Source organism: Ciona robusta, chromosome 10 (assembly GCF_009617815.1).
Source record: "Ciona robusta chromosome 10, ASM961781v2".
NCBI lineage: Eukaryota > Metazoa > Chordata > Ascidiacea > Phlebobranchia > Cionidae > Ciona > Ciona robusta.
Genome location: NC_143244.1, coordinates 4,990,468 through 5,016,924, shown reverse-complemented (window position 1 = coordinate 5,016,924; position 26,457 = coordinate 4,990,468). Strand labels below are relative to the sequence as shown.

The following is a 26,457-nucleotide window of genomic DNA, read 5'->3' as shown; positions in this document are numbered from 1 at the left end:
TAAAATGTATTTAGGTAATAAGCCAAATTCCCTTTATAATGGTATACCACACCATGTGTCCTCACCCATGTAGAATAGAATAGAATACAAATTAAACTCTAAACTGTAAATTCAAACTAAAAGTACATAATACTAGTAATAACTTGTATTTTTCAACCCATTACAGTAGTGTAGGTTAAGGTATGGTCCTGGTAAATTGATATAAAACAGAAAAGAAAAACCTAAAATATATAGTTAAAAGGTATATCAGCAAATTACCAGTTTCGTTGTTGTACGTTCCGTTAGTGCATGCCACAGGGTAAGTTGAATTATCCACACAATAATGTCCGACGGGGCATTCTGTTGTGTTAGTGGCTCCTATAGGGCAGTAGAAGCCAGCAGGGCATGGGTAGCATGTTGATAGGGCTATGTCTGGTGTGTATGAACCATCTGTGCACAAACTTGGTACACTACTTTCGATTTCACAAAATGATCCTTTTGGGCATGGGCCTCCAGTTGATGTTGGCTGAAAAAAATTTCGGTTTAGTTTTGGGTCTGACTGCTTTATTGAATAAATAAATAAAAACTTATTTGTCTTTGCATTGTAGGGAATTACAGTCGTTATAACATGGGTGTTCAGTTTAATACACCCCGTCCCCGCTTTTTTATCACATTTTTAACTTTGTATCCAATAAAGGATTTTTATTTTTTAGGTTTTTCCACATTTTTTCTGATATACAACAAGAATTTTTCCTGATAAAGTCTTACAGTCCATTAAGGGGTCTTTTTCCTTTTAACAATACGGTTTTCTTTTATCCTTTTAGATAAAGTATAGCAGACGAAACATCACAAATACACTTTGTTTTATACAAAATAAATCGCTAAAAGATTACTTACAATTTTATGTTTTATTTTAACTTTATTTTAAATAATATTTTTTGGTCACAAACTCACAATTGAGGGTGCTGGTTCAGTAGAGCCACCAGTACAGTAGAAACCAGGATAACATTGACCAGTAGGTGATGATAAGCCACTACTGTTACAATACCAGCCTCCAGTGCATTCTACACATGCTGACGAACTGTTGGCCATTTGAAGACTGTTGAAAGTGCCAGGGTTGCAGGCAAATGGCTCGCCAGTTGCTAGAGAAGAAATATTAATGAATGAATGAATGTAACTTACTTTATCTTAGCTTGGCTGGAAAATGACAGTCGTTATAACACATTGTCCGGTTTTATACACCTCGTGCCACGAGTTACCAAGTATGTTACTTTGTGGCTGAATATTTTTGGAGAATTTTTCTTTTTTTGAAAACATATATACTTACCTTGAGGGCAGTAGTAACCTTCTGGGCATACACCAGCATCACCAGTGTTGCCGCCTGATGGTGTTTTCGAATCTGATCCATTGCGACAAAAATATCCGGCATCACATGGACCTAAAAAAACAGAAATAACATTTTTGCCTAAAACTTAAATGGTAAAACACAAAAAATATGACAATCAATGAAAAACTCAACAAAATTTGTCATTTAAAAGTAAAAAAGAACCTAAAAAGAAAAAAATAGAAAATAATATCATTGTATTTATATAGGTTTTACTGTACAAAAAGCAAAAACACTAAAAAAAAATGTATTTTAAAATTTTACAATGTAACCTTTGTAAGAAGTAGCTGCCAAATCAGGGCAGTAGAAACCAGGGTCACAGTATTTGCATTGGTCTTCTCTCTTCAATCCAGTCTCGTTACTATAAGTCCCACGAGGGCAATGATACAGCACACCCCCTGTTGAAGGGGGGCAGTAGTAACCCGCGGGGCAATTCTGTAAAATAAACGCAAAAACAAAAAAATTAAAATATTTATTTTTAATAAAAAAGTAAAAGTATTTTTTTGTTGCAGATTTTTTGAATGGAGTCATTTTTGCTGGCTGGAATAAATGTTTTTTGGGCTTTTTAACATAAACAGGCATTAGGGGGATGAAATAGGACACCTGTGTTATTAAAAAAGTTTTCATTTATTTATTACAAATGGTTTACTAAAACTATAAAAAATCATTTAAAAAAAATATATTCATAAAAAAAATTGACAATGTGCATGAGGCGCATGTTATCACTATGTATGTAGATGGCTTTTGACAATGTTTAGGTCTTCGTTGCCCCAGCAAATAAAATAATTTTTTATTTTTACCTCAATGCCCGTTCCATTACAGAAGCTACCCTCTAGACAAGGTTGACATACTGACTGTAGTGGTAAGTCAGTATAACTACCAGCAGGGCAGGGTTGGGGGATCGCTGACATTTCAGGGCAATGGAAACCAACAGGACACTCATAAGCTGGAAACAGAGTAAAGTTTTAAAATTTAAAAAATTTAAAAAAAGTTAAAAAAAAAAAAATTTCACAATTTTTTTTTTACTGTGCCATAGTGACTGTTGTTGCCCTATCCTACATTTTTTTTATAAAATATATTTTTTATTTATTTTATAGGAATAAATCACCTGTAGATGAATTAGATCCAGTAGGGCAGTAGAATCCTGCAGTGCAGTTCCCACTAGGTTCAATTAACCCACTTTTTTCACAGAATTTACCACCAGTACAGTCAGTGCATTCATCAGATGATTTGAGTTCTGTACGTGAAATTTGTATAAAATTTTTATTTATCTCTCCGAATACAACAATGAAGATCAGTTTAAATAAAACAGTGAACAGAAGAGAATTAGAAGCAAAATAATCTGTTTTTAAACTTATTTTTATCAAATAAAATACCTAAGATCAGATTGATTAAAACAACGAAAAGTAGAAAATTAGTAGCGACAATGGTCGTTAAAAACTACGTAAGTAAAAATTTCAAATGAAATTGTGTCTATTGAACCGACAAATGATACAAATTAACTCATATTCAGTTGTATTTACAAACTTTATAAGGTACAGAAAAACAGTTAGAAACAGTTTAAAGCTATTCAAAATGAGCTTAAAAACAATAAATTTACCTTCTACAGGTCCAAAAGTTCCTGGCGGGCACAATTCCGGTGCCTTTGTTCCATTCACGCAATATTTTCCTAACGGGCACGGCACCCCCGTTGTTCCGTCCCTAGGTGTCGCTGTGGAGGAGTTTCCGATGCAATAAAAACCTGCTTGGCAGAAACCAGAGGGCGCTAACAACCCTGCGCTGCCGCAGAAAGAGCCTCGGTCGCACTCCTTGCACTCGGCGGCGCTAGAGAGCATTTGACGGTCGCCGTATGTTCCGAACGGGCAGGGAAACTCTTTGGCAAAGCGCGTGCCGTTAGGACAAAAGTAACCTTGTGGGCAGACAGTAGGAACAGATACACCTGTAGGGATATATGGTACTTGTAATGTAGAAAAGCTAAGTTTTGGACTATAACTAGTTATAATATGATTTAAAGTAGTTATATTATATATAGTAGGGTGAGGGAAGGCGAACACCTTTAGCACATAATATCCAAATATCCTGTTAAACAATTAACAACTGTCTATGGGAGTCGCGAGAATACAGTTTCATAATTCTTTGAATGTTCTTTGTTTACTACCAAATGGGACAGGAAAATAGAATAAAAAGATGTCCCATTTTCCCCACCCTCCTATATAGTTAAAGGTTATATGTTATATAGATATAGCATGGATCAGCTAATTTCAAAACCATTGTTTTACTATATTATTAAAATATAATATATTCGGTTATACTATTCATAGTAGGGTGGAGGAATACGGGACACCGTTACCACATAATATCCAAATATCCTAATCGTGTTTTAAACAATTAACAACAGTCTATGAAAGTTGTGGAGATACAGAATTTTTTTCATTTTTAAGTTGCCCAATTCTTGGATATACCAGAAAATAATCCAAGTTACGTACCTATTACTACAACAGAACTGTTAATTGCTTCACAGTAATAACTAGATGGGCATTCTTCGCATGTAATCTGTAACAACAAACATGTATTGAATTACCTATCAAAAATAACACCTTTTTTTAAATCTACAGTAATTTGCTTTAATTTAAATACAATTCAATAGGAGTTAATTTATACTGTATTGTAGGTTTAGCAGCCATGCTTTTATATGACACTTTTTCTTCAAGTAGGTTCTACTCATAGGGTGTTTTTAATGACTGTCATTTACTGGTTTTGTTGCTAATTCACTTCTCTTCACTGTTTTGATTAATTTATCTATTTTTTTGCTATAGTGTTCAAAGAGATAAATAAAATTTATTTTAATGTAAAATAACACATAACAGAATTTCTAGAGTAACAGCATTGCAGCTAAACAAATAGAATATAACATAGAAAAATATTTTAGATAAAAAAAAAATAATAAAAAAAAAAATTAAAAAAAATAAAAAATTAAAAAAAAAAAAAAAAAAAAAAAAAAAAAAAAAAAAAAAAAAAAAAAAAAAAAAAAATAAATAAATAAAAAAAAAAAAAAAATTTTGACTCTACTACCTGTCCATATTGATTCTGATATGTCCCACTTTCACAAGGTGCGGGTTCTGACTGTCCTGCTAGGCAGTATGAACCAGGTGGGCATAGGAATTCAGCCGGACTGCTTATATTTTGGCCACCGGGACAGTAGTAACGCTCAGCGCATAAATTAGTTTCAACAGAATCGCCACCAGAACAGTAGAAACCTAAAAAGTAGGTGTTGAAAAATGTTGTAATTATGTAATGCAGTTTTTAACAACTAAAAGCACTCCTTTAGAGGCAAGAAGATACAGTTATGTAATTTTGTAAATATTTTTTGTTTAAAGTTGGTGTTGGACTATTTTTTGGTATAGTTTTTTAGGGTTAAATGGATACCGTAAGCACAAAACGGCCCATGTTATGTAATGCAGTTTTTATCAACTAAAAATTTTCCTTTAGAGGCAGGAAGATACAGTTATGTATTTCTGAAAATATTCTTTGTTTACTACAAAATGGGACGATAAAACAGAATGAAAACATGGACTATCCTACCTTGCCCCAACCTACTATATTTGTTGGAGAAAACAAGAAATAGTAAAAAATCAAAGTTTTAGAATTTAGTGTTTTAAGTGTGTTAAATGAAATTTTAGGTTTGTAACTATTTTAATTTTGTTAGCATGAAAAAATGTATAAAGGAATAAAATGCTAAAGGCCTATAATACCAGAACAAAAATAGGAAACAGTTTACCACTGTTGTAAAAAATTTGCATCAAATGAAAATTTAAAAACTTGAAACAGTAACTAACTTTTCGCATTTTTTTCAAGTTTATTATATTTTACAGTAATTTTAAAATTAGAAATGCGTTTTACCTGGCGTGCACATAGTACAGTTGGCTTGGTTCTGATTCTCAGTAAGGTTACTGAAGGTACCAGGAGCACAAGGTGTTTTATCTTTGCTACCTGACTCACAGTAATGCCCGATGCTGTACAATTATATTTGGATATTAATATAACTAATATAGAAAAACTAGTATTATAATTTAAATTATAATATAATTAAAAGGTTTTCGGTTTAGAATGTTTTTTTACACTAAATAATGAATCACTATTTTTACGAATGGATGTATGAAAGTGCAATTTGATTTATTCTTGCTTGGTCGGAAAACGACAGTCGTTATCACACGGGTTTAACACCTCGTACCAGCTTACGAGTTACCATGTATGTTACTTTGTGGGTGATTATCTTGGTAATATTTCTATGTACGTGGCTGATGTATGGCTGACACAATGATAGCAGCAGCATGTCTTGAACCTTTTACCTCTGGGTTAGAGGTAGGGGAAAACCGCTTGCCACAGCAACACACAAAAAATTTTAAAAGATTTTCTTCTACTTACGGACACACATCACCAGTTACACCATCAGAGGGGGTGGGAGAGCTCGCACCACCGAGACAATAGAAACCTGCTTGACACGGTCCACTGGTCGTGCTACCAAGACCAGCAGTTTCACAATATTCTCCTGAAATAAATGTTAGTGATAAAATTTTTCCGACGATTCTTGTTCTTACTCAAAAATTCTTCTTAAAAATAATAATTTCGAAAATGTAATTTAATACTTTTTAAAAGAGTAATTTAACAAAGAAAAGTTCACACCAATAAAACTTGAATGGATTTAAAAACTAAAATTTGTCAAAAAAAGTTAGGCACTGGTTTCACTGTCAAAAATTTATTTTTTAAACTTCGTACTCAGTGCGCATGGAGTTGGTTCATATGTATATGTGTCTTAAATATTTTTTTTTAAAATTGGCTTTTAACAAAGAAATATGGAAGACGATTTTATTTCAGTGGTTTTAATAACAAAATCGGTCAAAAAATCCAAAAGCACTGGTTTAAAATGTCGAAAAGAAACTTCATACCAGGCGTGCACGGTGTTGGTTCGTATGACCCTGTTGGGCAGAAACTTCCAGGTTGGCATCGACCTCCTGTTGAGTTGACGTCACTTTGTACAGGACAAAGGCATGAAGTGTCGCTTACTGTTGAGAAGTATGATTGAAATTAACTTGGGGTTTGGGTAAATACACATGATTTCACTGTTGTTCCACCAGGCATAATATGATATATAAGAAAAAAAGTCTTCTGGTGAAAAAATAAAAAAAAACATTTTATTCGCTAACTGAAAAATAGTCCTGATTTTTAAAAAGGTAAGCTATCATACAACTTTCAGCAGTCTCATTTAAAAGTCACTTTTGTAATTGGCTTTACTACCGTTTTCATGGCAACTACTTTTATTATTTTAGAGTTTTTTTAATTTTTTTGTAGTGCATGGCTCAAAACATCAATTACTGTTTTTCTGCCACAAAAAAATAAAAAAATACTGCCACAAAAAAATACTGCCACAAAAAAATTAAAAAATTCTGCCACAAAAAAAAAAAAAAATCTGCCACAAAAAAGGGTTTCCAGTTCAGTTTCACCCGCCCACCCAAATATTAAAAATACCATGCTTTATAAATAATTTGGCAACACTTACCAGTTATAGGGGTGGAGTTAGTAGGGGTGGGAGACCATGAACATAACGTGCAATACCAGCCCTCTGAACATAGAGCATTGGGTTCACGTAGACCAACAGTTTCGCAATAATAACCTGAGAAAAGTTGGTACTGGATGTAATATTGGTGTACTTTAAATTGGTATTTTAAATAGTGGTGTACTTGTACAGTTTTTATAACAGGTGTTCTGTTTCATACACCTCATACCAGCTTACAAGTAACCACGTATATTACTTTGCAGGTAATTAATTTATTTTTATTTTTTTGAATGAATAAATGTAACTTACTTTATCCTCGCACGGCAGGAAAACGACAGTCATTATAACACGGGTGTTCTGTTTCATACACCACGTACCAGCTTACAAGTAACCACGTATGTAGCTTCTTGGGTATAATTTTTTTCTATTTTTTGTGTGTCCATGTATGGCTGACAATTCAGACAACCCATTAGTGACCACTGGGTTGGAGCATTTTTCATTAAGTGTCTTGCATAAGGACACATACACCCACAATGGCAACAGCGACAAGCCTTGAACCCATTGTGCCACTCCCCAAAATTTTCCAACACTCAATCCCCTACCTGGTTTACAAGGTGCACAGTCTCTTAAATCCTGTCCACCACTAGCATTGTTGAATGTACCAATAGGGCATGGGTGATCAAATGCACCCCCAGTTCCATTAGGGCAGAAATAACCAGGTGGACACTCGTTGTTGATATAGTCTGTCGCATTTTCAGGACAGAAGTAGCTGGAAAAGTGGAAAAGTTATAAAATATAAACAAAATTGCATTTTTATTTGCTGGGCAAAAACTATTTCAAAACACCCAAAATGATTTGTGAATAAATTATGTTTTATTTGCTATTTTCTAACATTAGTGAAATATTTTCTAACATTAGTGAAAAAATTAACAAAAAGATGATTCTTTTATATTTTCTTACCCTGCCACCATTTAAAAAAGTATTTTTTTACAGCAGTAGACTATGAACAACAACATTTGAACTTTTTATAACTGTACTTAATTTTAATTATTTTTACTTTTTTTACCAATTTTTAAAAGAATGTTATTTTTTACCAGTTTTTGAAAAAAAAGTTACTTTTTTACCCATTTTCTATATTTTTTGAATTTTCTTACCCTGCAGGGCAGGTGTAGCACTCTTGCAGTCCAGGTTGGTTGTTATAAGTTCCAATTCTGCAAGCTTCTGGGTTGGCAGATCCTACTGGGCATTGGAAACCAGATGGGCATGGACCACCTGTGTTATCTGTAACTGGTGGTTTTTCTTGTGTGGAATTCACAACACAGTAATAACCCCCTGCACAGTCACCATCTGGGGCATCTTTTCCACCGCTGCAGAATTTACCGGCAGGACAGCCAGAACATTCAGACTGTAGAAAAAGGGGTGGGTCAATTTCCACTTTTTTTTAATTTTTTTTTATTTAGATTATATTTTTTACCAGCAGGACAGCCAGAACCTTCAGACTGTAAAGAAAAAAAATTGTGGGTTAGTTCCATTTTTTTATTGATTTTTTTATTATTTTGTTAATTTTTGTTATACATTTTTTATTTTCAGAAACGATTTTACAAAATTTATTCTATTTCTATAGATATAGTTTTTTTTAGCGGACCTAGAATTTAGACCAGATTTTTAAGACCCTTTGGGCCTTACATGAGTACTATTACTCCTATAAGCATATATTTTTACAAAGCAAAAAATAGAATGAAGTCATATTTGTAGTAACTTGTAAGGGAGCACATGAAGTGAAAACGTTATAACAACAAATGTTATACCGCCATGTAAGTGTAAAACATAGTTAGTCATTCATAAACCATTACAGTTTTAAATTCTGACAGGTTTTTAGAAACAACTTACAGCAACAGCGAGGCCACTTTTGTTTGAAAATGTTCCTGATGGACAATCCTGCTCCACAGTGACACCCGCTGGACAATAGTGACCAGGCGAGCACGGACCATTGATACCTGATGATAATAAATGATAAATACTAAACTATAATAGTAAAATGTAATACAGCTGGAAAAGCTAGGGTCACAGGTTAGTATTTATTTTATACAATGAGACACGTTATAGGACTTATAGGGATTTAGGTCTGAGTTGGAGCGTTACTCTAAATGTGACTTAATAGTTTCTGTTTAAATGAACACTAGTCTCTCTTCTTATAATTTTAAAAAAAGAGCTGTGATAAACATTTAAAAAGTCAAATTTTACAATTTAGGTTGAAATGCCTATATAACACAAATTGAAAAGGTGAATCGCTAAATTAAAACATACACAAATCTACCATCACTGAAAAAAATGTTTTTGTTTAAAAGTACAAATTTTATGACCAGTAAATACTATACCACCTCCAACAAGAAACATAATACCTTTAATAATAACTTTATTTGTCTTTTCGATTAGGTAGCAAAGATTAGAAATAGTAAACAAAAAAGACAGAATATAGCGACAAAACAAAGGTTGTTAAAACAATTTATTTCTCGTCCCAGTTAGTAGTAAACAAAAATCATTCAAAAAATTACAAAACCGTATCCTCACAACTCCCATAAAGAGTTGTTAATTGTTTAAAACACGATCAGGCTTTTTGAATATATAACTGCTAAAGGTGTCTCGTCTTCCCCACCCTACTATACATAAGTTCTATAGTGCAATCCAAAATTAACATAACCTTACCGTCACTCCCATCAGGTGTAGCTGAGGAACTTCCATTTTTACAAAAATAAGTCGCTTCACATGGGCCAGTATATGTTGTTGCATTATATTCCTCGCAATATTTTCCTGCAGGGCATGCCTCGCAATCGTCAATCTTTTGTAAGCTACCAGCTTGTCCAAAGCTGCCAGGTGGGCAGGCAGGCCACGGATAGCCTGTCCCATTTGGGCAGAAATAACCTGATAAAAATAATTTTTGTTAAATTAATTTTTTTTCTAATTTTAACATATAGAACTAATTTTTTGTATTTTTTTGTTTAAATTTAATATGTGATTTTCTGCTATTTTTTTGCTATGGATAACATGTCCCATTAGGGCAGAAGTAACCTAAAAAAATTGGGGTGTTAAAATAAATTTTGTAAAAAATAATAATAGTAATAAGTATTTTTTTTGGTATTTTAAAAGTTTAAATTTCATTTTGTATGCAGTTTTTTGCTGTGTTTTGTATGCTATTTTTGATGTTTTTTTATATATGGACTTTTTATTTTAAATGCTATTTTTGGCTTTTCTGCTTTTAATGTTGTTTTCTGCAGGTTTTAAATCGAGAATTTATAGTTTTTTTAGGACTTTTAGAAGGTTAATGCATACTGGTATATTTTACATTAATTGCAACCATAAAAAAAGCTAGAAAAAAATTTTTTTTTAAGGAAAGTTTAAGATTTTAGTTGTATATCGTAATATACAGTAATCAGACTGTACAGTAGTATAGGATTATATAATATTCTTACCAATAGGGCATGGGAGTGTATTAATACCATCCACACAGTAAGTACCAGCTGGGCAGTCTAAACATATCTCAGCCTGTCTATCAAGCATGTATCTTCCATCAGGGCATGGAATGGGGTTTGCTGTTCCTTCAGGGCAGTAGTGACCTACTGTACAGTTCTGGTTTGCAGGTGTTGGTATTTCATCACCACCAGGACAGTAGTAGCTAAAAAATAAAAGTATTAATATGGAGCTCAAAATTCAAGGTGGCGTTTGGCAAAAACATGAAATTGCCAGAGAAATATTTAAGTCTGTGACATAAAATTTGTGCAGTTAATAGTGGTTGGTGGTATTTGCCACCACTTTTAGGTGACAGTGGCATTTTTTGCTACAGAATTTATATGATTTTCTTGGCTGGATTTTTTTCAATTTTATACTTGGAATTTATTTATAATAAAACATTGGTGACTGCCACAGTGAATCAGTTGTCATAACATGAGTGCTTTATTTCTTATACCACATACTCGTTTAGAAGCTACCACGTAAATAACTTTTTAAATTATAAGTTTTTTCTGTATGGATTACAATTTAGATACCACATAACCAATGGATTGGAACAATTTCCGTCAAGTGTCTTGTTAAATAAAAAATGATACCAACATTGAGCATTAAACATTGCACCCTTTGGCCTTAAGTACAATAAGAGTAGTGGTAACAATTAAGCCCCGGCCATGGTTAATTGCAACCAAGTCTAAAACTACAATCTTACCCAGCACTGCATTTTGCAGACGGATTAACCAAAGCTTTTTGATCACAATAATAACCCGGTGTGCAGTCTACACATGCGGTTGAAAAACCTTGTCCGGTTTGATTGTTGAATGTCCCTTCTTTGCATGAAGTAGGAGATATTGCACCTTGAGGAATAATGGGTTTTATTCTGTGTCAAAACTAAAAACTTTCTGTTTAAATATTGTGTAAAAAAAACACAGTTTTTAGCAAAAGTGTATTTAAAAACACTTCTTTTAGGGAAATATTCTTTTTAATTGATAAGTTTAAAAAATGGTATTGACTGATAAAGGTGACCATACCTACATTCTTTGAAAGCAATATTCAAATTGCAATAAGAGCTATTTACACTTTGAGTTTTTAATGTGCCTGGCTGCAACAGCTTTGTTTATACTTGTTTATTTAGCAAAAAAAGTTTAAAAAAACTGAAAAAAACACAATATGCATTCAGAACCACATGCGTTAAATAGAAAATCGGTAAAACGCTTAGCCTACCTTCTTTGCAGTAATAGCCAGCGTCGCATGGTTTACCAGTGACTGTATCATTAGGTGTAGCAACTGAAGCACCAGATATACAAAGATAACCAGCTGCACAATCGTAGGTGGGGGAAGATGGTGTAACTGGAAAACAAATTAAAAAGTTACAAACTTTGCAAAATTTGCTTTGTTTTTAAGATGTAAATTGTCCTTCTAATATTTTGGATGAATGAGTGTAACTTACTTTATTCTCTCGTGGCTGGAAAATGACAGTCGTTAAACACAGGGTGTTCTGTTTCATACACCTCGTGCCAGCTTATGAGTTAGTATGTTACTTTGTAGGTGAATATTTTTTTTGTTTTTTTTTATGTGTGGCTGATAATTTGGACAGCCCATTTGTGACCACTGAGTTGGAGCAATTGTTGTTAAGTGTATTTATTTATTCATTCAGAAAAAAATTCTTTATAAAATATAAAATCTAAATAAAACATTAAATACAAAACAAGGGTCCTGGGTTCAAACCCCAGCCTAGTAAAAAAAACTTACCATCCGAAGATACCATTCCCAAAAGAGGACAATATTTTCCAGGTGGGCAGTCATCACATTGATCTGCAGAAACCCTTTTCTCTTGGCTACCATAGGTACCAGGTTGGCATAGATATTGTGTGGAAAATGTGGTACCATTGGGGCAATAACTACCCATAGGACAAGGATAGGTACTGTAATCTGGGATTGCAGCAATGCTATTGTCACAGTAGTAACCTGAGAGAAAAAATTATAAAAATTGAAAACAAAAAATTAACAAATATGTTTAAATGAATGTAACTTACTTTATCCTCGCTAGGCCGGAAAATTACAGTCGTTAAACACAGGTGTTTTGTTTCATACACCTCGTGCTTGCTTACAAGTTACTAAGTATGTTACTGTGTGGGGGATTACTTTTTGGGATTTTTTTAAAGGAATAATATGGTCGTTACATGTAATATGATAGTGGATATTGGTAAATACTGTTATGTATAATAGAAAATATATCTAACAACCATATTGTAATATAAAAACAACTTACATGTAAGAACCACCATCGTAAAACATAGTATTAAATAACAGTAATGAAAAAGTAACACAACAAGAATTAATTTTAAAAACTAAAAACAAAAAAACAACACTTTTATACAAACAAATAAAATGAAACAGTATTTAAATAATTTTTTTTTTAAGTTTTGGGTTGAAAATTTCTGCCACGTAAAATAATGGATTATTGGAATGATAAAACACTTTTGTATTCATACCTCCAGGGCATTGTTTGCAATCTATAGCTTGCATTTCATCTTGGTAGTAACCTGAGTTACAAATTACTTGATCTGGTGAACCAGCTGGACAGTAAAAACCAGGTTGGCAGGGGTTGCTGGTGCCATTGCTTGAACCGGAGGGACAGAAGTGGCCTGTGAGAAAACAGATAGTTTTATGTTAAACTAAACGTAATTTCTTCAGTTTCGCATTCAGATGTTATAACATGGGTGTTCTGTTTCATACAAATTCTGGCTTAAAAAATTCCCACAAAAATTTTTTTTTGTTCTGTATGGCTGACAACTCATTAGTGACCATTGGGTTGGAGAAATTAAGCAATTTGCCCAAGAAAATACTAAAATAGTGGCAGCACCAAGATTCAAAGCCAGTACCATGGTACCCACTGAGAAATTTATTCATCAAATGGCTTAAAAAGGGTGAAAAAACTGTGGACCTTAAAAATGGGCTATCTATATACAATAAATAGGTAACAAACAATTCAGACAGCCCATAAAGCAAACACTGGGTTTGAGCAATTGCCGTTAAGTGTCTTGCTCAAGGACATATGCGCCCACAATGGTAGCAGTGACGAGCCTTGAACCCATTACCTCTGGGTTAGAGCAGGCGTGTTAACAACTTTTCTATGGTGCCTGTACACTCTATAAGGTATTATTATGCCAATAACAAAATGATCATATTACCTTCTGGGCATTCTTCTGTGACTGTAACTTGCCCAGCATCAGGACAGTAGTAACCACCAGTGCATTGTGAGCATTCAGATTGAGATTTAAGGAACGTCCCGTTGTTATAAGTGCCTGCTGGGCATGGTTTAGGGTTGGCAGTTCCTTCATCTGTTTTTAGAAAAATGCTAGAAATTAGTTGAATTGTATTTATGATGTTCATTTTATGTGGTTTTTGGTAAAATTTTGTTTTTGTGCAGTTTTTGGTGTATTTTTTATTTTGTTGTTGTTAGTTTTTTTTAGGCAGTTTTTGGTGTATTTTTTTAGGCAGTTTTTGGTGTATTTTTTATAATTCTTGCTGTTTTGTTCTGCTTTTCTGTGGCTATACTGAATGAATGAATGTAACTATTGTTGTGCCTAAAAACGACAGTCGTTATAACACGGGTGTTCTGTTTCATAAACTTCTTGCCAGCCTATGAGTTACCATGTATATTACTTTGTAAGTGATTATTTTGTGGGGATTTTTTCATATTTTTTCATGTATGGCTGATAATTTGGACAACCCATTAGTGACCACTGGGCTAAAAAATACTTTTTACTTACCACACCAATGGCCCTCAGTACACACACCACCAGTAAAACCATCAACAGGGTCTGGTCTGGTAGCACTGCTGTTGCAGTAATAACCAGCAAAGCATTTGGCTGTAGGAGCATCTAGACCTGTGTATTGAAAATATAGAATTTAAAATATATGTGGTAAAAATTAAAAAAAGAATTAAAAGTTTTAAGTTTTGGTGCGAAAAATTTGGTATTGTTTTTAGTATTTAGTAAAAAAAAAAATTTATTTTGGGTATGACATTTGGTACTATTAGAAAAAAAAAAGATCTTCTGACAAAGTTAAAATTTAAACACAAGAAAAAAGTGTGAAAAATGTGAGATTTTAATATTTATTTAAATTAACACAAGAATATAAATAGCCAGTTTGCCCTAAAACATAATTCTTTATAAACAAAAAACTTATTTTTTTAAACAGCTCTTTTTCTGAGTGTTTAGGCCCTCCTCTGGCTCAAATCTGAGGTTTCCTGAAAACCAACTATACAAAAAAGACCAAGTTTTTAAAAGCATAAACTTTTTTAATTTTTTTAGCATGCCTTGTCGCAGAAGCTCACCCATATAAAAATTGTTTTATTAAATACCTTCTGTTTCGCAGTAGTAACCTCCAGTGCAGGGTTCTGGCGCAGGTGAACCTGCCGTGCAGAAATATCCGATAGGGCAACGACCCCCTGTGTCAGTAGCGGGGCATAAACATGAGTCGACACCCGTTACATTCATCATACCGCTTGGTTTGGGGGTGGTGGCGTTGACGACGCAGTAATAACCTAAAAATTTTTTTTTCAAATTTGAGAAACTGTTGTAACGGTCTGTCTAGAAAATATCTGTCATACAGCAATAACCTAAAAAAAAATTTTTTTTTTAATTTTTTTTTTATATTTGGGAGAAAAGCAAGAGAGACTTCTAGTTTTGTAATTGTAAGACTAAAAGGATATCGACAATTTTTAAATTTTAGGTGCGATTAAAAGAATAAATGAAATATATATAAATAAAAAAATAAATTAAATTTAAGAAAATCGATCATTTTTTTATACTTTTGTATTTTAACTCAAAAGGAAAACCTCATTTCTCGCAAAAAAAACAAAACAAAAAACATTCATTTAAACTATATAGTTATTATAAGAAAAAAAAGTTGAAAGTACAAATACATGGTTTAAAATTTTACCTGGGTCACATTGTGCAGTTGGGGTAGTGGAACCATTACCCACACAATACATGCCTGGATCACATGGTGAACACATATCTACAGATGATGCTTGTGGTACAGTACCATAGGAACCAGGTGGACATGGGGTATCTATGTAGCTTGCTGTGCCTGGTGTAAAATTGTTTTTTGGTTTTAAAAATTTGAAGATTTTTTTTGCACGTATGTAAAACAGTGTAAAAAATATTCAAAATTAGAAAAAAAAGAAAATTTTAATTAATTTTTTGAAAAATTAAAAAAATTGTTAAAGAGAATTTTTTGGAAAATTAAAAAATTGTTAAAAAAAAAAGTTTTATGTTTAAATTTAGCAGTATATTACCAAAAACCAATTTTACTATTCAAACAAAAAGAATATTCAAAAAAAACTATTTTTCCCACTCTAAAATAGTAGGTTTAGAAGCAATGTTTTTATATGACACTTATTTCAAGTCATTTTTACCAATAGAAAGTTTTTTTAATGGCTGTTGTTTTGTTGCTAATTCTCCCGTTTTATTTAATTTGAATTTGGTGTTGTATTCCAATTAAAAAATAAATGGAAATTAGGTTGTTTTAAATTTATTTTTATCTTATGCTAAACTCAATTTCAAATTTTAAAAAAGGAACAAAACTTTACCTGTAGGGCAGTAATACCCAGGCACGCATGGATTTTGTGAGTAATCTATGGTAGCACCAGGACAATAGAAGCCTTCTTGACAAGGTGTACATGCAGGTAACCCTGTAGTGTTGCTGTAACCTCCAGGTGGACAGTCTAACTCAACCACTGTCCCTTCAGGGCAGTATTTGCCGTATGAACATACATTTCCACCAATACCTGGATTTAAATATTAGTTTATAAAATTGTATATAGGTTTTATATTTTTAAAAAGGAGCTTTTTTACCATTGTTTTATCTTTGTTTAATTGATTTAATATTTTTTTATTTTTAAATTGAATGAATGTAACGAATGAATGAATGAATGAATGAATGTAACTTACTTTTTCCTCGCGTGGCTGGAAAACGACAGTCATTATAACACGGGTTTAACACCTCGTGCCAGCTCACGAGTTACCATGTTTGTTACTTTGTGGGTGATTATTTATTTTTTGGGAGGATTTTCCCATTTTTTATTTATGGCTGATAATTTGGACAAACCATTAATGACCACTGGGTTGAAGCAATTGCCGTTAAGTGTTTTGCCCAAGGACACATACGCCACAATGGTAGCAGCGATGAGCCTTGAACCTATTACCTTTGTGTTAGAGGCAGGCGCGCTAACCAACTGTGCTACGGCGCCGGAATAGTGTTTAACTTTTCGGAAAATGATTTTCTTTTCTTATCTTTCAACATGGCTTACAAACCTGTTGGTGTAGGGGTAGCTGAACCACCAGAACAGAAGAAACCAGCTGTGCAGTTTCCATTAGGTGATGTGAGGTTCCTTTCCGAGCAAAATTGACCAACTGTACAGCTGTCACAATCGCCAGGTGTGCTGGCTCCAATCTGATACGGTTATTTATAAAAAAAGATTTAATCAGAAATCAGAATCAGGTAATAGGTTAACTCTGAACTACATCCCAAGATCTGCCGAAGGACCTCACCACTTTTAGAATAGGAAAGTCATCAGAATATGTTATGGTTTGGGTACATTGGGTATAAGGTGTTTAAGTACATAATATACAGAAATTGTAGCTAGAAGTCAGTATTGGTTGTAATATAATCACCAATATAAAGAACCATATTATAAATCCCCGAAAAAAATAATAACATAGCATTTTATTGGCATTGCATGAAATAAAAGTGACAAAATCTAAAAAAAAAACAACAAACAATATATATATATATATATATATATAATATGTGTATAAAAAAAAACAATTTTTCACCTTATCAGAGAAAGTTCCCTCGTCGCAACCCACAGGTTCCCCCGTTCCCTGAAGACAATAATACCCAGGTGGACATAAACCCCCGTCCCCTGAGCTGGGGGCAGTCCCGGGGTCACTAACATTTACCCCAGATCTAAAAAAAAATAACAATTGACAAAACTTTTTATTAGAATTAGCACTTCGCTGTAAAAACATTTTTTTTTCTTACAAAATAAAATTGTTTTTATTTTTTAAAAATATTGTAAATTCCGAAAAAAATAGTCATTTCATAAAAAAATCCGATTTTTTTTCTAAATTATTAAAACAAAATATATAATAAACATTGTTTTGAAAAAAATAAATGATAAAAAAATATAAAAGTGGAAAAATAACTAAGTTTAACTGTTTCCTATAGGTCTATGTTACCTGCAGTAGTAGGATGCATCACATTGCTTGGTTGGTGATGTAAGACCAAGAGTGTCACAATAAAAACCTGTATACAAATGTCTCATGAATTAATGAATGAATGTAACTTACTTTATCCTCGGGTGGCCGGAAAACGACAGTCGTTATAACAGGGGTTTAACACCTCGTGCCAGCTTACGAGTTACCTTGTATGTTACTTTGTGGGTGATTATTTTTTTGGGATTTTTTTATTTATTTTTTGTATGGCTGATAATTTGGACAACCCATTAGTGACCACTGGGTTGGAGCAATTGTCGTTAAGTGTCTTGCCCAAGGACACATACGCCCACAATGGTAGCGGCGACAGGCCTTGAACCCATTACCTAATGGTTACAGGCAGGCGCACTAACCACTACGCCACAGCGTCGGACATATATCATAAAACCAGGTAAAGTCGGACGCCATAGGGTTTTACAAGTTTCCACCTATGTAACGTTGTCGTTTTTAATGAATGAATGACACTTTGGACTTTAAAGAATCACAGCTACAAAGAAATTCCTGTTAATCTGTATAGTTTTTTATTTTTTTTAGAAAAAAATTGAATTTATTTTTTTAATGTTTTATAAAATTCGTTTACGTAATTTTGGAAAAAATAGATATCTGATGCGAGGGTATAATTTTTATATTTTTTCGAAAACATAAAAAAAAATTTTTTTAATTATTTTTTATTTTACATTTGGTTTGGCTGATTAATAAGATAACTACCTGCACTGCATTCTTTACAATCACTAATAGATTCTGCCCCTTCTACGTCGTAATATGTTCCCGTTGGACACCTGCCTGGATCAAGTCCTGTACCAGGGGGACAATACATTCCAACAGGGCATAACGTCTTGTTTGCAATTCCTGTAGAAATGGAATTATTTTACAGTGATTTAGATTAACTATTAGTGTTAAGTCTCATGCTATTTACACAATTCCTTAGCATATTTTTGCAGTTTTGAGTGAAAAAGTGCAAAATTTACAAAAGTCTAAAAAAAAATATTTTTCTGACAAATTAAAAAAAAAATTAAATATTTTGAAAAAATAGAGCATTAAGCTACTTTTCATCATTTTTTTGGTGATTCTGCTAAAAGATTTAAAAAATGCAAATGCAATATTTATATTTTAGTAAAAAATAAAAAAAATTAAATTGAAACCCCTTCTACAGAAACACCAGAAATAAAAATTAACAAACAGTAATAAAAAAACAAACAAAAACTAGCCCTAAAAAAACCAACAGCAATCAAAATAGTATTAATTAAATACAAGCCCCTACCTATACACTGGTACCCTGCAGGGCACTCAGCACATGATGATTGTAGTTTAGTTTCTGTATAGTTTCCTGGGGGGCATGGTTTAGGGTAACCACTGCCTTCTGGACAGTAGTAGCCTGCTTCACATTCAAACCCCCAGCTCGATGGTAGGTCAGTGGGAAAGGGGGCAGTGGCTCCTTCTTTGCAGTAGTAGCCTTTTGTATGGGTATATTTTAGTCAAAATAAGACAATTTGTGTTTGAGTATATTTTTGTTAGGTAAAAAATGTGTTTGAGTAGATTTTATTTAGATAAGAAAATTTTTGCTTAAGTATATTTTTAGTCAGATAAGAAAATTTGTGTTTGAGTATATTTTAGGGCAGATAAAAACGTTTTTTTTATTTAAAAACAGATACAGTTAGAAAGTAAAAAAAAAATAGGAAAGTCAAAAAAGTCACATATCCTCGAAAAACTATACAAAAGGAAATATAAATAATAAGAAATAAAAAAAAACACAAACAGACACATACAAATGAATAAAAGAAACAGAGTTATACACAAAAAATGTAACTGAAAATATAGATTAAACAAACAACCACTTATATAAAATACAAAATTATAGTAGTTACAAAAAAAAACAGAATAGCACAAAAAAAACTTCGAAAAGCTATCGTCAGCAAGTAAAACTACCAAAAAAGTAAAACAGACTAAAAAAATTAAAACAGTTGTTGTTATACCTGGTTCACAGTATCCAGATGGTTCAGACATTCCTGGTAAAGGACACGTCCTGCCTGCTATGCATGGTAAGCAGAAACTTGATGAGTTGCCATGCGTGACGTTGTTGTATGTGCCTGTGCAATTAAGTAGCTTGTAAATATGCTTTAAAAACTTGAAATAAATTTTATTTGTAAATTTAAAAAAAAATGTGTACATAATGATTTTAAGTATTTAGATGACATTTTAGTCTTAATAAAAAATAATTTCAGAAGATAAGCAACTAAAAAATAAAGTACCGTTCCTGTTTTAAAAGGTTTTCGGCAATTTAAAACTCAAAACTGTATACATACTTCAGCAAACAAATATACTAGGGTGGGGAAAGATGGGACACCTTTTTTTTCTACTTTCTCTTCCCATTTGGTAGTAAACAAAGAACATTTAAAGAATTATAAAACGGTATCTTAGCGCCTCCCATAGACCGTTGTTATTTGTTTAAAACACGATCAGGATATTTTGATATTATGTGCTAAAGGTGTCACATCTTCCCCCACACTACTATATTTGTTTTTTCAGCAAACGAATTTCACAACAGCAAACTCACCTGGATCACACAGTTTTCCAAGAGGGCTTGCTTCCCCCATTTCACAATAAGAACCAGCAGGACATGGACCTCCAGTTGGTAACGTACCATTAGGAGTGCCTGTAATGGAACCTTGTCCACACCAGTACCCTGCTAAGCACTTTGCCTCACTGGCAGCTAAACCAACCTAAAAAATAACCTTGTTTTAATCCTTTGAATTTAAAAAAAAAAAAGAAAAAAATTAATTACTTGAATTTTTTAACACCATTTTTTTTTTGCAAAAAGACGATATTTTTTTAAATTAACTATTAAATTGTAGTCTTTTTAACAGATTTTACCACTTGTTTTAAATAAAATAGTAAACTGTTTTTTACAGTTAGTTACTAACTTTTTTGCTTTTTATACATATTGTTTTTTACAAAAACAATATTCAATAAATGAATTAGTAAGCTGTATTTTACAATTAGCTAATCAATTTTTTGTTTTTTAAACAGCATGTTTAAAATGTTTCTACTACACAAGATTTATTTTTAATCAAAAAGTTAATTTTTTTACAGTTGGATTTTTATTTTTTATTTTTAATGAGATTTTTTAACATGTTTCTGTAAAAACAAACTAATTAATACAGTAGGTGTTACAGTTTTTTATAAACGATTAAATATTTTTTACACTAAAACATACTTGTGTTTAAATGCATTTTTTCACGGAAAAAATGTAAAAATGCGAATAAATAATATATATCTTCCTGTAAACCCACTTTTTTAACTATTTTTTGAGGAATAAGTTTTCATGAAAAATACAAATAAATATTGCGTACCTGACTACAATAATATCCCTCTTCACATGGATTACAGAAAGTATCATCAGTAGCTCCTGGTACGCTGTTGTATGTACCCTGGATAAGTCAACATTTTTAACCTATGTACTTCATATTGTGCAATAAAAAAGTAGGCTAATTAACTTGGTAACTCTTAAGCTGGCACGAGGTGTATGAACACCCCTGTTATAACGACTGTCGTTTTCCGGCCACACGAGGATAAAGTAAGTTACATTTATTATTTATTCTAATTACTGTTATATTTGTAGGGCATTATTGTTTAAGCATTATATTATTTAAATACAAAGTATTTAAAAGGTGGCATGCTGCCACCATTGTGAGTGCGTTTGTGCGTTGTTGCGCAAGACACATTTTATAGCACTTGAACCTTAGTGGTTTTATTTCCAAAGTCTGGCGCTGTGGCACAAAGCCTCTAACCCAGAGGTAATGGGTTCAAGGCTCTTCGCTGCTACCATTGTGGGCGTATGTGTCCTTGGGCAGAACACTTAGCGCAAAACCCTAACCCAGTGATCACTAATGGGTTGTTCAAGTTGTCAGCCATACATGAAAACAAAAATACCCCTAAAACAATAACCCACAAAGTTATATACGTGGTAAGCTAGTACGAGGTGTATAAAACAGAACACCCGTGTTATAACGACTGTCATTGCCCCTCGAGGGTCAAAAAGTTACATTTATTCATTTCAATAATCATAAAAAACATTGATTTTTAAATTCTTACCTCAAGACAAGGCGTTGGGTTAGTAGAGCCAGCAGGGCAGTAACTACCAGGGGGGCATGGGTGTGTGAATGACATGCCAGTCTCGTTACAAAACTGACCAGGGGGGCAGGTGTCACATGAAGCGGAGTGGTTGCCTGGACTGTATGTGCCTGGTGGAAAAAAAACTGGTTGAAACTGGTTTGAAGGGGTTGAAACTGGTATTAGAAGAAATTTTTCAGTGGGCTAAGGACTGTATGTGCCTGGTGGAAAAAACTGGTTAAAACCAGTTTCAAGGGGTTGAAACTGGTATTAGAAGAAATTTTTCAAGGGATTAGAGACTGTATGTGCCCTTTTAAAAAATCTGGTTTAAAAACTAGCATTAGATAAAAAAAATTAGACTGTATACAAAACTGTGGGTCCCTGGCGGAAAAAAATGGTTTGAATCTGTTTTAAGTAGAAACTTTTTACATTGTGTATAGGATTGTATGTAATTTGTAGAAAATTCTTTTGAAACCAGTTTTAATGAGTTTATACTAGTAATGAGTGAACTTCCTCATGTGTATAGGACTGTACGTAAATTTATAATAGAATAACTTTTATGCTCTGTATAGGATTGCATGTGCCTTGTGATCAAAAAGGGCTTAAACCCGATTAAATGTCTAATACTAAAGTCCTTTTACTGTTTTAGAACATGGATAGCAGAAAATTAGGTAAATATGAAATATTGGTAAAGAATTTGTATGAATTTTTGGTTAAAAAGTAAATATACTGTAACTTGACAGCGGACATAAGGTATACAGTCATATAACACAAATCTATTCTACTCACTGCAATTGCATACAAATGTATATAACACAAATACAATCTACTCACTGCAGTTGCATCTTGTTTGGTCTTTAGCCCCTGCTGGTGCATAATAACCAGGCTGTGCAACCATCTGTGTTGGTGTGCTTGCACCACCGGGACAGTAATAACCAGGGGAGCAGTCTCCTGTCACTCCAATAGAGTTTGTGCCGGAACAGAATTTACCAGCAGGGCACGCCACACAGTTGCTTTGACTTTTAGCTCCTAGAAAAAAAATTATATAAATTTTTTAGTAAAAATTTACTTTTTTTTTTTCAAAAATTTTTTTGGTTAAGGCAATTCTGACGGAAATACCATAAAAAAATGAGAAAAAAATTAAATTAGAGAAAAAACTTTTCGCACCCTCTGATTCTGAGTATGTTCCTGGTTCGCATGGTTGGGGCCATTTGACCCCGGAAGGGCAGTAACCCCCTGCTGTGCAGTTGCCACCTGTTGATCCATCTGTGGGGGTCTAAATGTAAAAGAGAACGTGAAAAATGAGAAAAAAATAATGCCAAAAAAGAGATTAAAATAATGCGAAAAATATGTGAAAAAGATTAAATAAGATATTGTAAAAAAAAGAAAAAAGCTGCATAAATTAAATAAATGAATGTAACTTATCTGTCCTCATGCGACGGGGCCTCGATTTAAAAATTTGTAATATATAATTCAGTACAAAGGGAAAAAAGAAAAAGGCAAAAACAAAAGAGAGAATTGAGTACATACTGGATTAGTTGCTCCTTCTATGCAGTAATAACCAGCATCACAAGGGCCTGTAACTTCTGAGTTGCCAACACCCATACAGTAGTAACCACCAAGGCATAAGGTGCATTCAAGATCACTTTTGACGTTCGTACGATTGCTGTATGTCCCTGCTGGGCATGGTTCTGCGTCAACACGGCCTGGAGTGCAGTAGAAGCCCTGGGAACGGAAAATTACAGAAAATTTACCCCAAGAATAGAAATATAAAGGAAAATTACCCTGGGAATGGAAAATTACAGAGAATTTACCCATAGAATGGAAAATTACAGAAAAATCAAAAAAGTGAGCCAATTTTATTACATGAGAAAACATTAGTAAATTTTGCTTTTTACTTATAAAAACAAATATTTAAATTATGCCTTTTTATTCAAAATAATAGTAAACAACTTATTTTTCATATTTAACTTAAACATTTTTTTTACAACTTTGCTAAAATTTACAAAATGTAAAAATCTTACCACTGGGCAAGGTAGTGGTTCAGCGGTTCCAGGGTTCGGACAATAATACCCAGATAAACACTCAGTACAACTTATCGATGAAATAGCTGATGTACCATTGAGGAAAGTACCAGGGTCACAGGGGTGGGTGTTTGATGCACCAGTGCCTGCTGTACAGTAGTAACCGCTGGGGCAAGGGCCCGCCTGAAAAAATAAAAAAAATGATAATTTTAAAAAAATAGTAAAAATATTTTAAAAAGTTGAAAAATTGCTAATTTTACAAATATTTAAAAATTATTACTAAATATTTAAAAATGTAAAAAACAGAAAAAAATCTTGGAAAAACTACATTAAGTTGGGGTGAATTGGTTAATATTTTCAGTCTCTTTTATCATCTCATATTGAAAAACAGTTACAGAATTATATAACCATATCCTCACAACTGTCAAAGAGCGCTCGTACTTCTTAAAACACAATTAGGAAATATTGGATATCATGTGCTAAGGCTATCCATCTTACCCTATATTACTATATAGTGGGGTGGGGGAAGATGGGACACCTTTTCATTCTGTTTTCTTGCACATTTGGTAGTAAACAAAGAACATGTAAAGAATTATAAAAGCACATCCTCACGACTCCCATAAACAGTTGTTAGTGGTTTAAAACCTGATCAGGGTATTTGGATATTATGTGCTTAAGGTGTCCCATCTTACCCAATCCTACTACACGTAAAACAAATATATATATATATATATATTTAAAATCAATTTACCGGGGCTGTTAAATTGGTAACGTCGCAATAATATCCTTCAGTACACTGCACACAATCAGATTCTGTTTTAAGACCTGTCTGGTCACTGTAGGTTCCCACTGGACATGGTACAGGGTATGCATTCTAAAAAATATATCGATTTTAAATTTTAAAAGAAAAAAAATTTTACATAAATTTTTTAAAAATTTAAAAATAATAATAAATTATTAAAATATTTTTATAGTAGTTTTGTGGTTGAAAATATTTAGTAAAACAATAATTTGTCACGATAGTTTAAAATGTGTAGGGTGAAATTTAAATTGAGATTTAAAATTTTGGTGTTACACGCATATTTAGAAAAAAAATAAGTAGGTTTTAATCAAATACCCTTCAAAAATCGGTTTGATACGTTTTGATTTTGATTTAAAACTAAAGATTCGAAAAAAGACCCTTTTTTTATTAAACACAAGATAATAAAAACAGTTAGCATACGAAAACAAAAATTGTGCAAAAAAAATGTTATGCAAAAATACAGTTTTATACAAAAACACAAAATTGTGATACAAAAAATTTATGCAAAAAAAACGTTTTTTTTAAAAAAACACGTACCGTACTACCCAACAGACAGTAGAAGCCAGCAGGGCATGAGTTATTGTATAAGTTTGGTGCTTGGGTGCTGCCTTCAGGACAATGCATGCCAGATGGACATACTTTATTTGGTAAAGAATAAGCAGGCAGACTGTCTTCATCGCAATATCTACCAGCTGGACAAATTTCACATTTTGAGGCTCCGTAGTCCTAAATATAGGATTGAGTTTAGGAAAATATAGTAGTTTGGGGGATATGGGACACCTTTTCTGTCTGTTTTCTTGTCCTGTTTGGTAGTAAACACAGAAAATTCAATAAATTATAAAACCGTATCCTCACATCTTTCATAGACCGTTGTTATTTGTTTAAAACACTATCAGGATATTTGGATAGTATGAGCTAAATGTGTCCCGTCCCCCCCCCCCAACCATTCTACATATTTAAATAGGATGAATGAATTTAACTAATTTTTCACTGTGTGGTGTGGCACTACAGTTGTTATAACATAGGTGTTCTGTTTCATACACCTCCTAGTCCAAGAGTTGTCATAACTTTAAGAGTGATTAGTATTATGTTTAAGATTTGGCTGATAATTTTGACAACCCATTAGTGACCACTGGGTTGGAGTAATTGGTAACTCGTAAGCTGGCACGAGGTGTATGAAACAGAACACCGGTGTTATAACGACTGTCGTTTTCCAGCCACGCGATGATAAAGTAAGGTATATTCATTTATTAATTTACTCCTTTAATATGGTTTCCTAAACTGTAATAAATTCATTACAGACCATTATTGTACAGTAATAAACGAATATATTGCAAATTAAATACGCGAGGATAAAGTAAGTTACATACATTCATTCACTCTTTTTTGCGCCCATTTGGTAGTAAACAAAGAACATTCAAAGAATTATAAAACCGTATCCTCTTTTATCTATGTGGCTTGGTAACAAATTCATTAAGACCATTATTTTAGAGTAATTAACGAATATATTGCAAATTAAATAGGTCTAAATTGGTACTTACAGAGTATTGGCCTTTCCCACAGCTAACAGGGTCAGCAGTTCCATTATCAGGGCAGTAGAAACCAGCCACACATGATGCACAGTCTTCAGGACCATCAGATCCAGATACGTTATTGTATGTCCCACTGTGGATTATATTTTAAATTATATATAGCTTTTAAAATTGTTTGGTAATATGCTATATAAAGAAAAGTAATGTATTTTTACGAAATTTCAAAATTAAGGTGTTTTATTAAGAAAACCAAAAATTTAGAATTTAAAATGATTTTCC

General features: G+C 32.9%; 1 protein-coding gene across 3 annotated transcripts in view; it reads right to left on the bottom strand.

The window, feature by feature from the left end:
* Positions 1 to 26,457, bottom strand: part of LOC149729852 (uncharacterized) — a 97,689-nt gene that overhangs the window by 44,907 nt on the left and 26,325 nt on the right. For all 3 annotated transcript variants that reach the window (XM_089885873.1, XM_089885874.1, XM_089885876.1), the window contains 43 exons: positions 26,188 to 26,311; positions 25,184 to 25,372; positions 24,596 to 24,718; positions 23,845 to 24,027; positions 23,351 to 23,545; positions 22,988 to 23,096; positions 22,655 to 22,849; positions 21,803 to 21,951; positions 21,061 to 21,138; positions 20,265 to 20,430; positions 19,684 to 19,797; positions 18,972 to 19,163; positions 18,419 to 18,559; positions 17,675 to 17,741; positions 17,270 to 17,402; positions 16,748 to 16,886; positions 16,024 to 16,221; positions 15,372 to 15,521; positions 14,791 to 14,973; positions 14,198 to 14,314; positions 13,616 to 13,765; positions 12,917 to 13,069; positions 12,174 to 12,389; positions 11,646 to 11,771; positions 11,134 to 11,278; positions 10,388 to 10,590; positions 9,624 to 9,839; positions 8,808 to 8,914; positions 8,072 to 8,322; positions 7,520 to 7,686; positions 6,921 to 7,034; positions 6,310 to 6,426; positions 5,789 to 5,912; positions 5,264 to 5,376; positions 4,436 to 4,620; positions 3,850 to 3,916; positions 2,964 to 3,302; positions 2,472 to 2,600; positions 2,164 to 2,309; positions 1,636 to 1,798; positions 1,307 to 1,417; positions 934 to 1,121; positions 259 to 505 (listed from right to left, as the gene is read on the bottom strand). In XM_089885873.1, the coding sequence (XP_089741999.1) occupies positions 259 to 505; positions 934 to 1,121; positions 1,307 to 1,417; positions 1,636 to 1,798; positions 2,164 to 2,309; positions 2,472 to 2,600; positions 2,964 to 3,302; positions 3,850 to 3,916; positions 4,436 to 4,620; positions 5,264 to 5,376; positions 5,789 to 5,912; positions 6,310 to 6,426; positions 6,921 to 7,034; positions 7,520 to 7,686; positions 8,072 to 8,322; positions 8,808 to 8,914; positions 9,624 to 9,839; positions 10,388 to 10,590; positions 11,134 to 11,278; positions 11,646 to 11,771; positions 12,174 to 12,389; positions 12,917 to 13,069; positions 13,616 to 13,765; positions 14,198 to 14,314; positions 14,791 to 14,973; positions 15,372 to 15,521; positions 16,024 to 16,221; positions 16,748 to 16,886; positions 17,270 to 17,402; positions 17,675 to 17,741; positions 18,419 to 18,559; positions 18,972 to 19,163; positions 19,684 to 19,797; positions 20,265 to 20,430; positions 21,061 to 21,138; positions 21,803 to 21,951; positions 22,655 to 22,849; positions 22,988 to 23,096; positions 23,351 to 23,545; positions 23,845 to 24,027; positions 24,596 to 24,718; positions 25,184 to 25,372; positions 26,188 to 26,311 (6,722 nt within the window). The remainder of the gene's footprint in view (positions 1 to 258; positions 506 to 933; positions 1,122 to 1,306; positions 1,418 to 1,635; positions 1,799 to 2,163; positions 2,310 to 2,471; positions 2,601 to 2,963; positions 3,303 to 3,849; positions 3,917 to 4,435; positions 4,621 to 5,263; positions 5,377 to 5,788; positions 5,913 to 6,309; positions 6,427 to 6,920; positions 7,035 to 7,519; positions 7,687 to 8,071; positions 8,323 to 8,807; positions 8,915 to 9,623; positions 9,840 to 10,387; positions 10,591 to 11,133; positions 11,279 to 11,645; positions 11,772 to 12,173; positions 12,390 to 12,916; positions 13,070 to 13,615; positions 13,766 to 14,197; positions 14,315 to 14,790; positions 14,974 to 15,371; positions 15,522 to 16,023; positions 16,222 to 16,747; positions 16,887 to 17,269; positions 17,403 to 17,674; positions 17,742 to 18,418; positions 18,560 to 18,971; positions 19,164 to 19,683; positions 19,798 to 20,264; positions 20,431 to 21,060; positions 21,139 to 21,802; positions 21,952 to 22,654; positions 22,850 to 22,987; positions 23,097 to 23,350; positions 23,546 to 23,844; positions 24,028 to 24,595; positions 24,719 to 25,183; positions 25,373 to 26,187; positions 26,312 to 26,457) is intronic.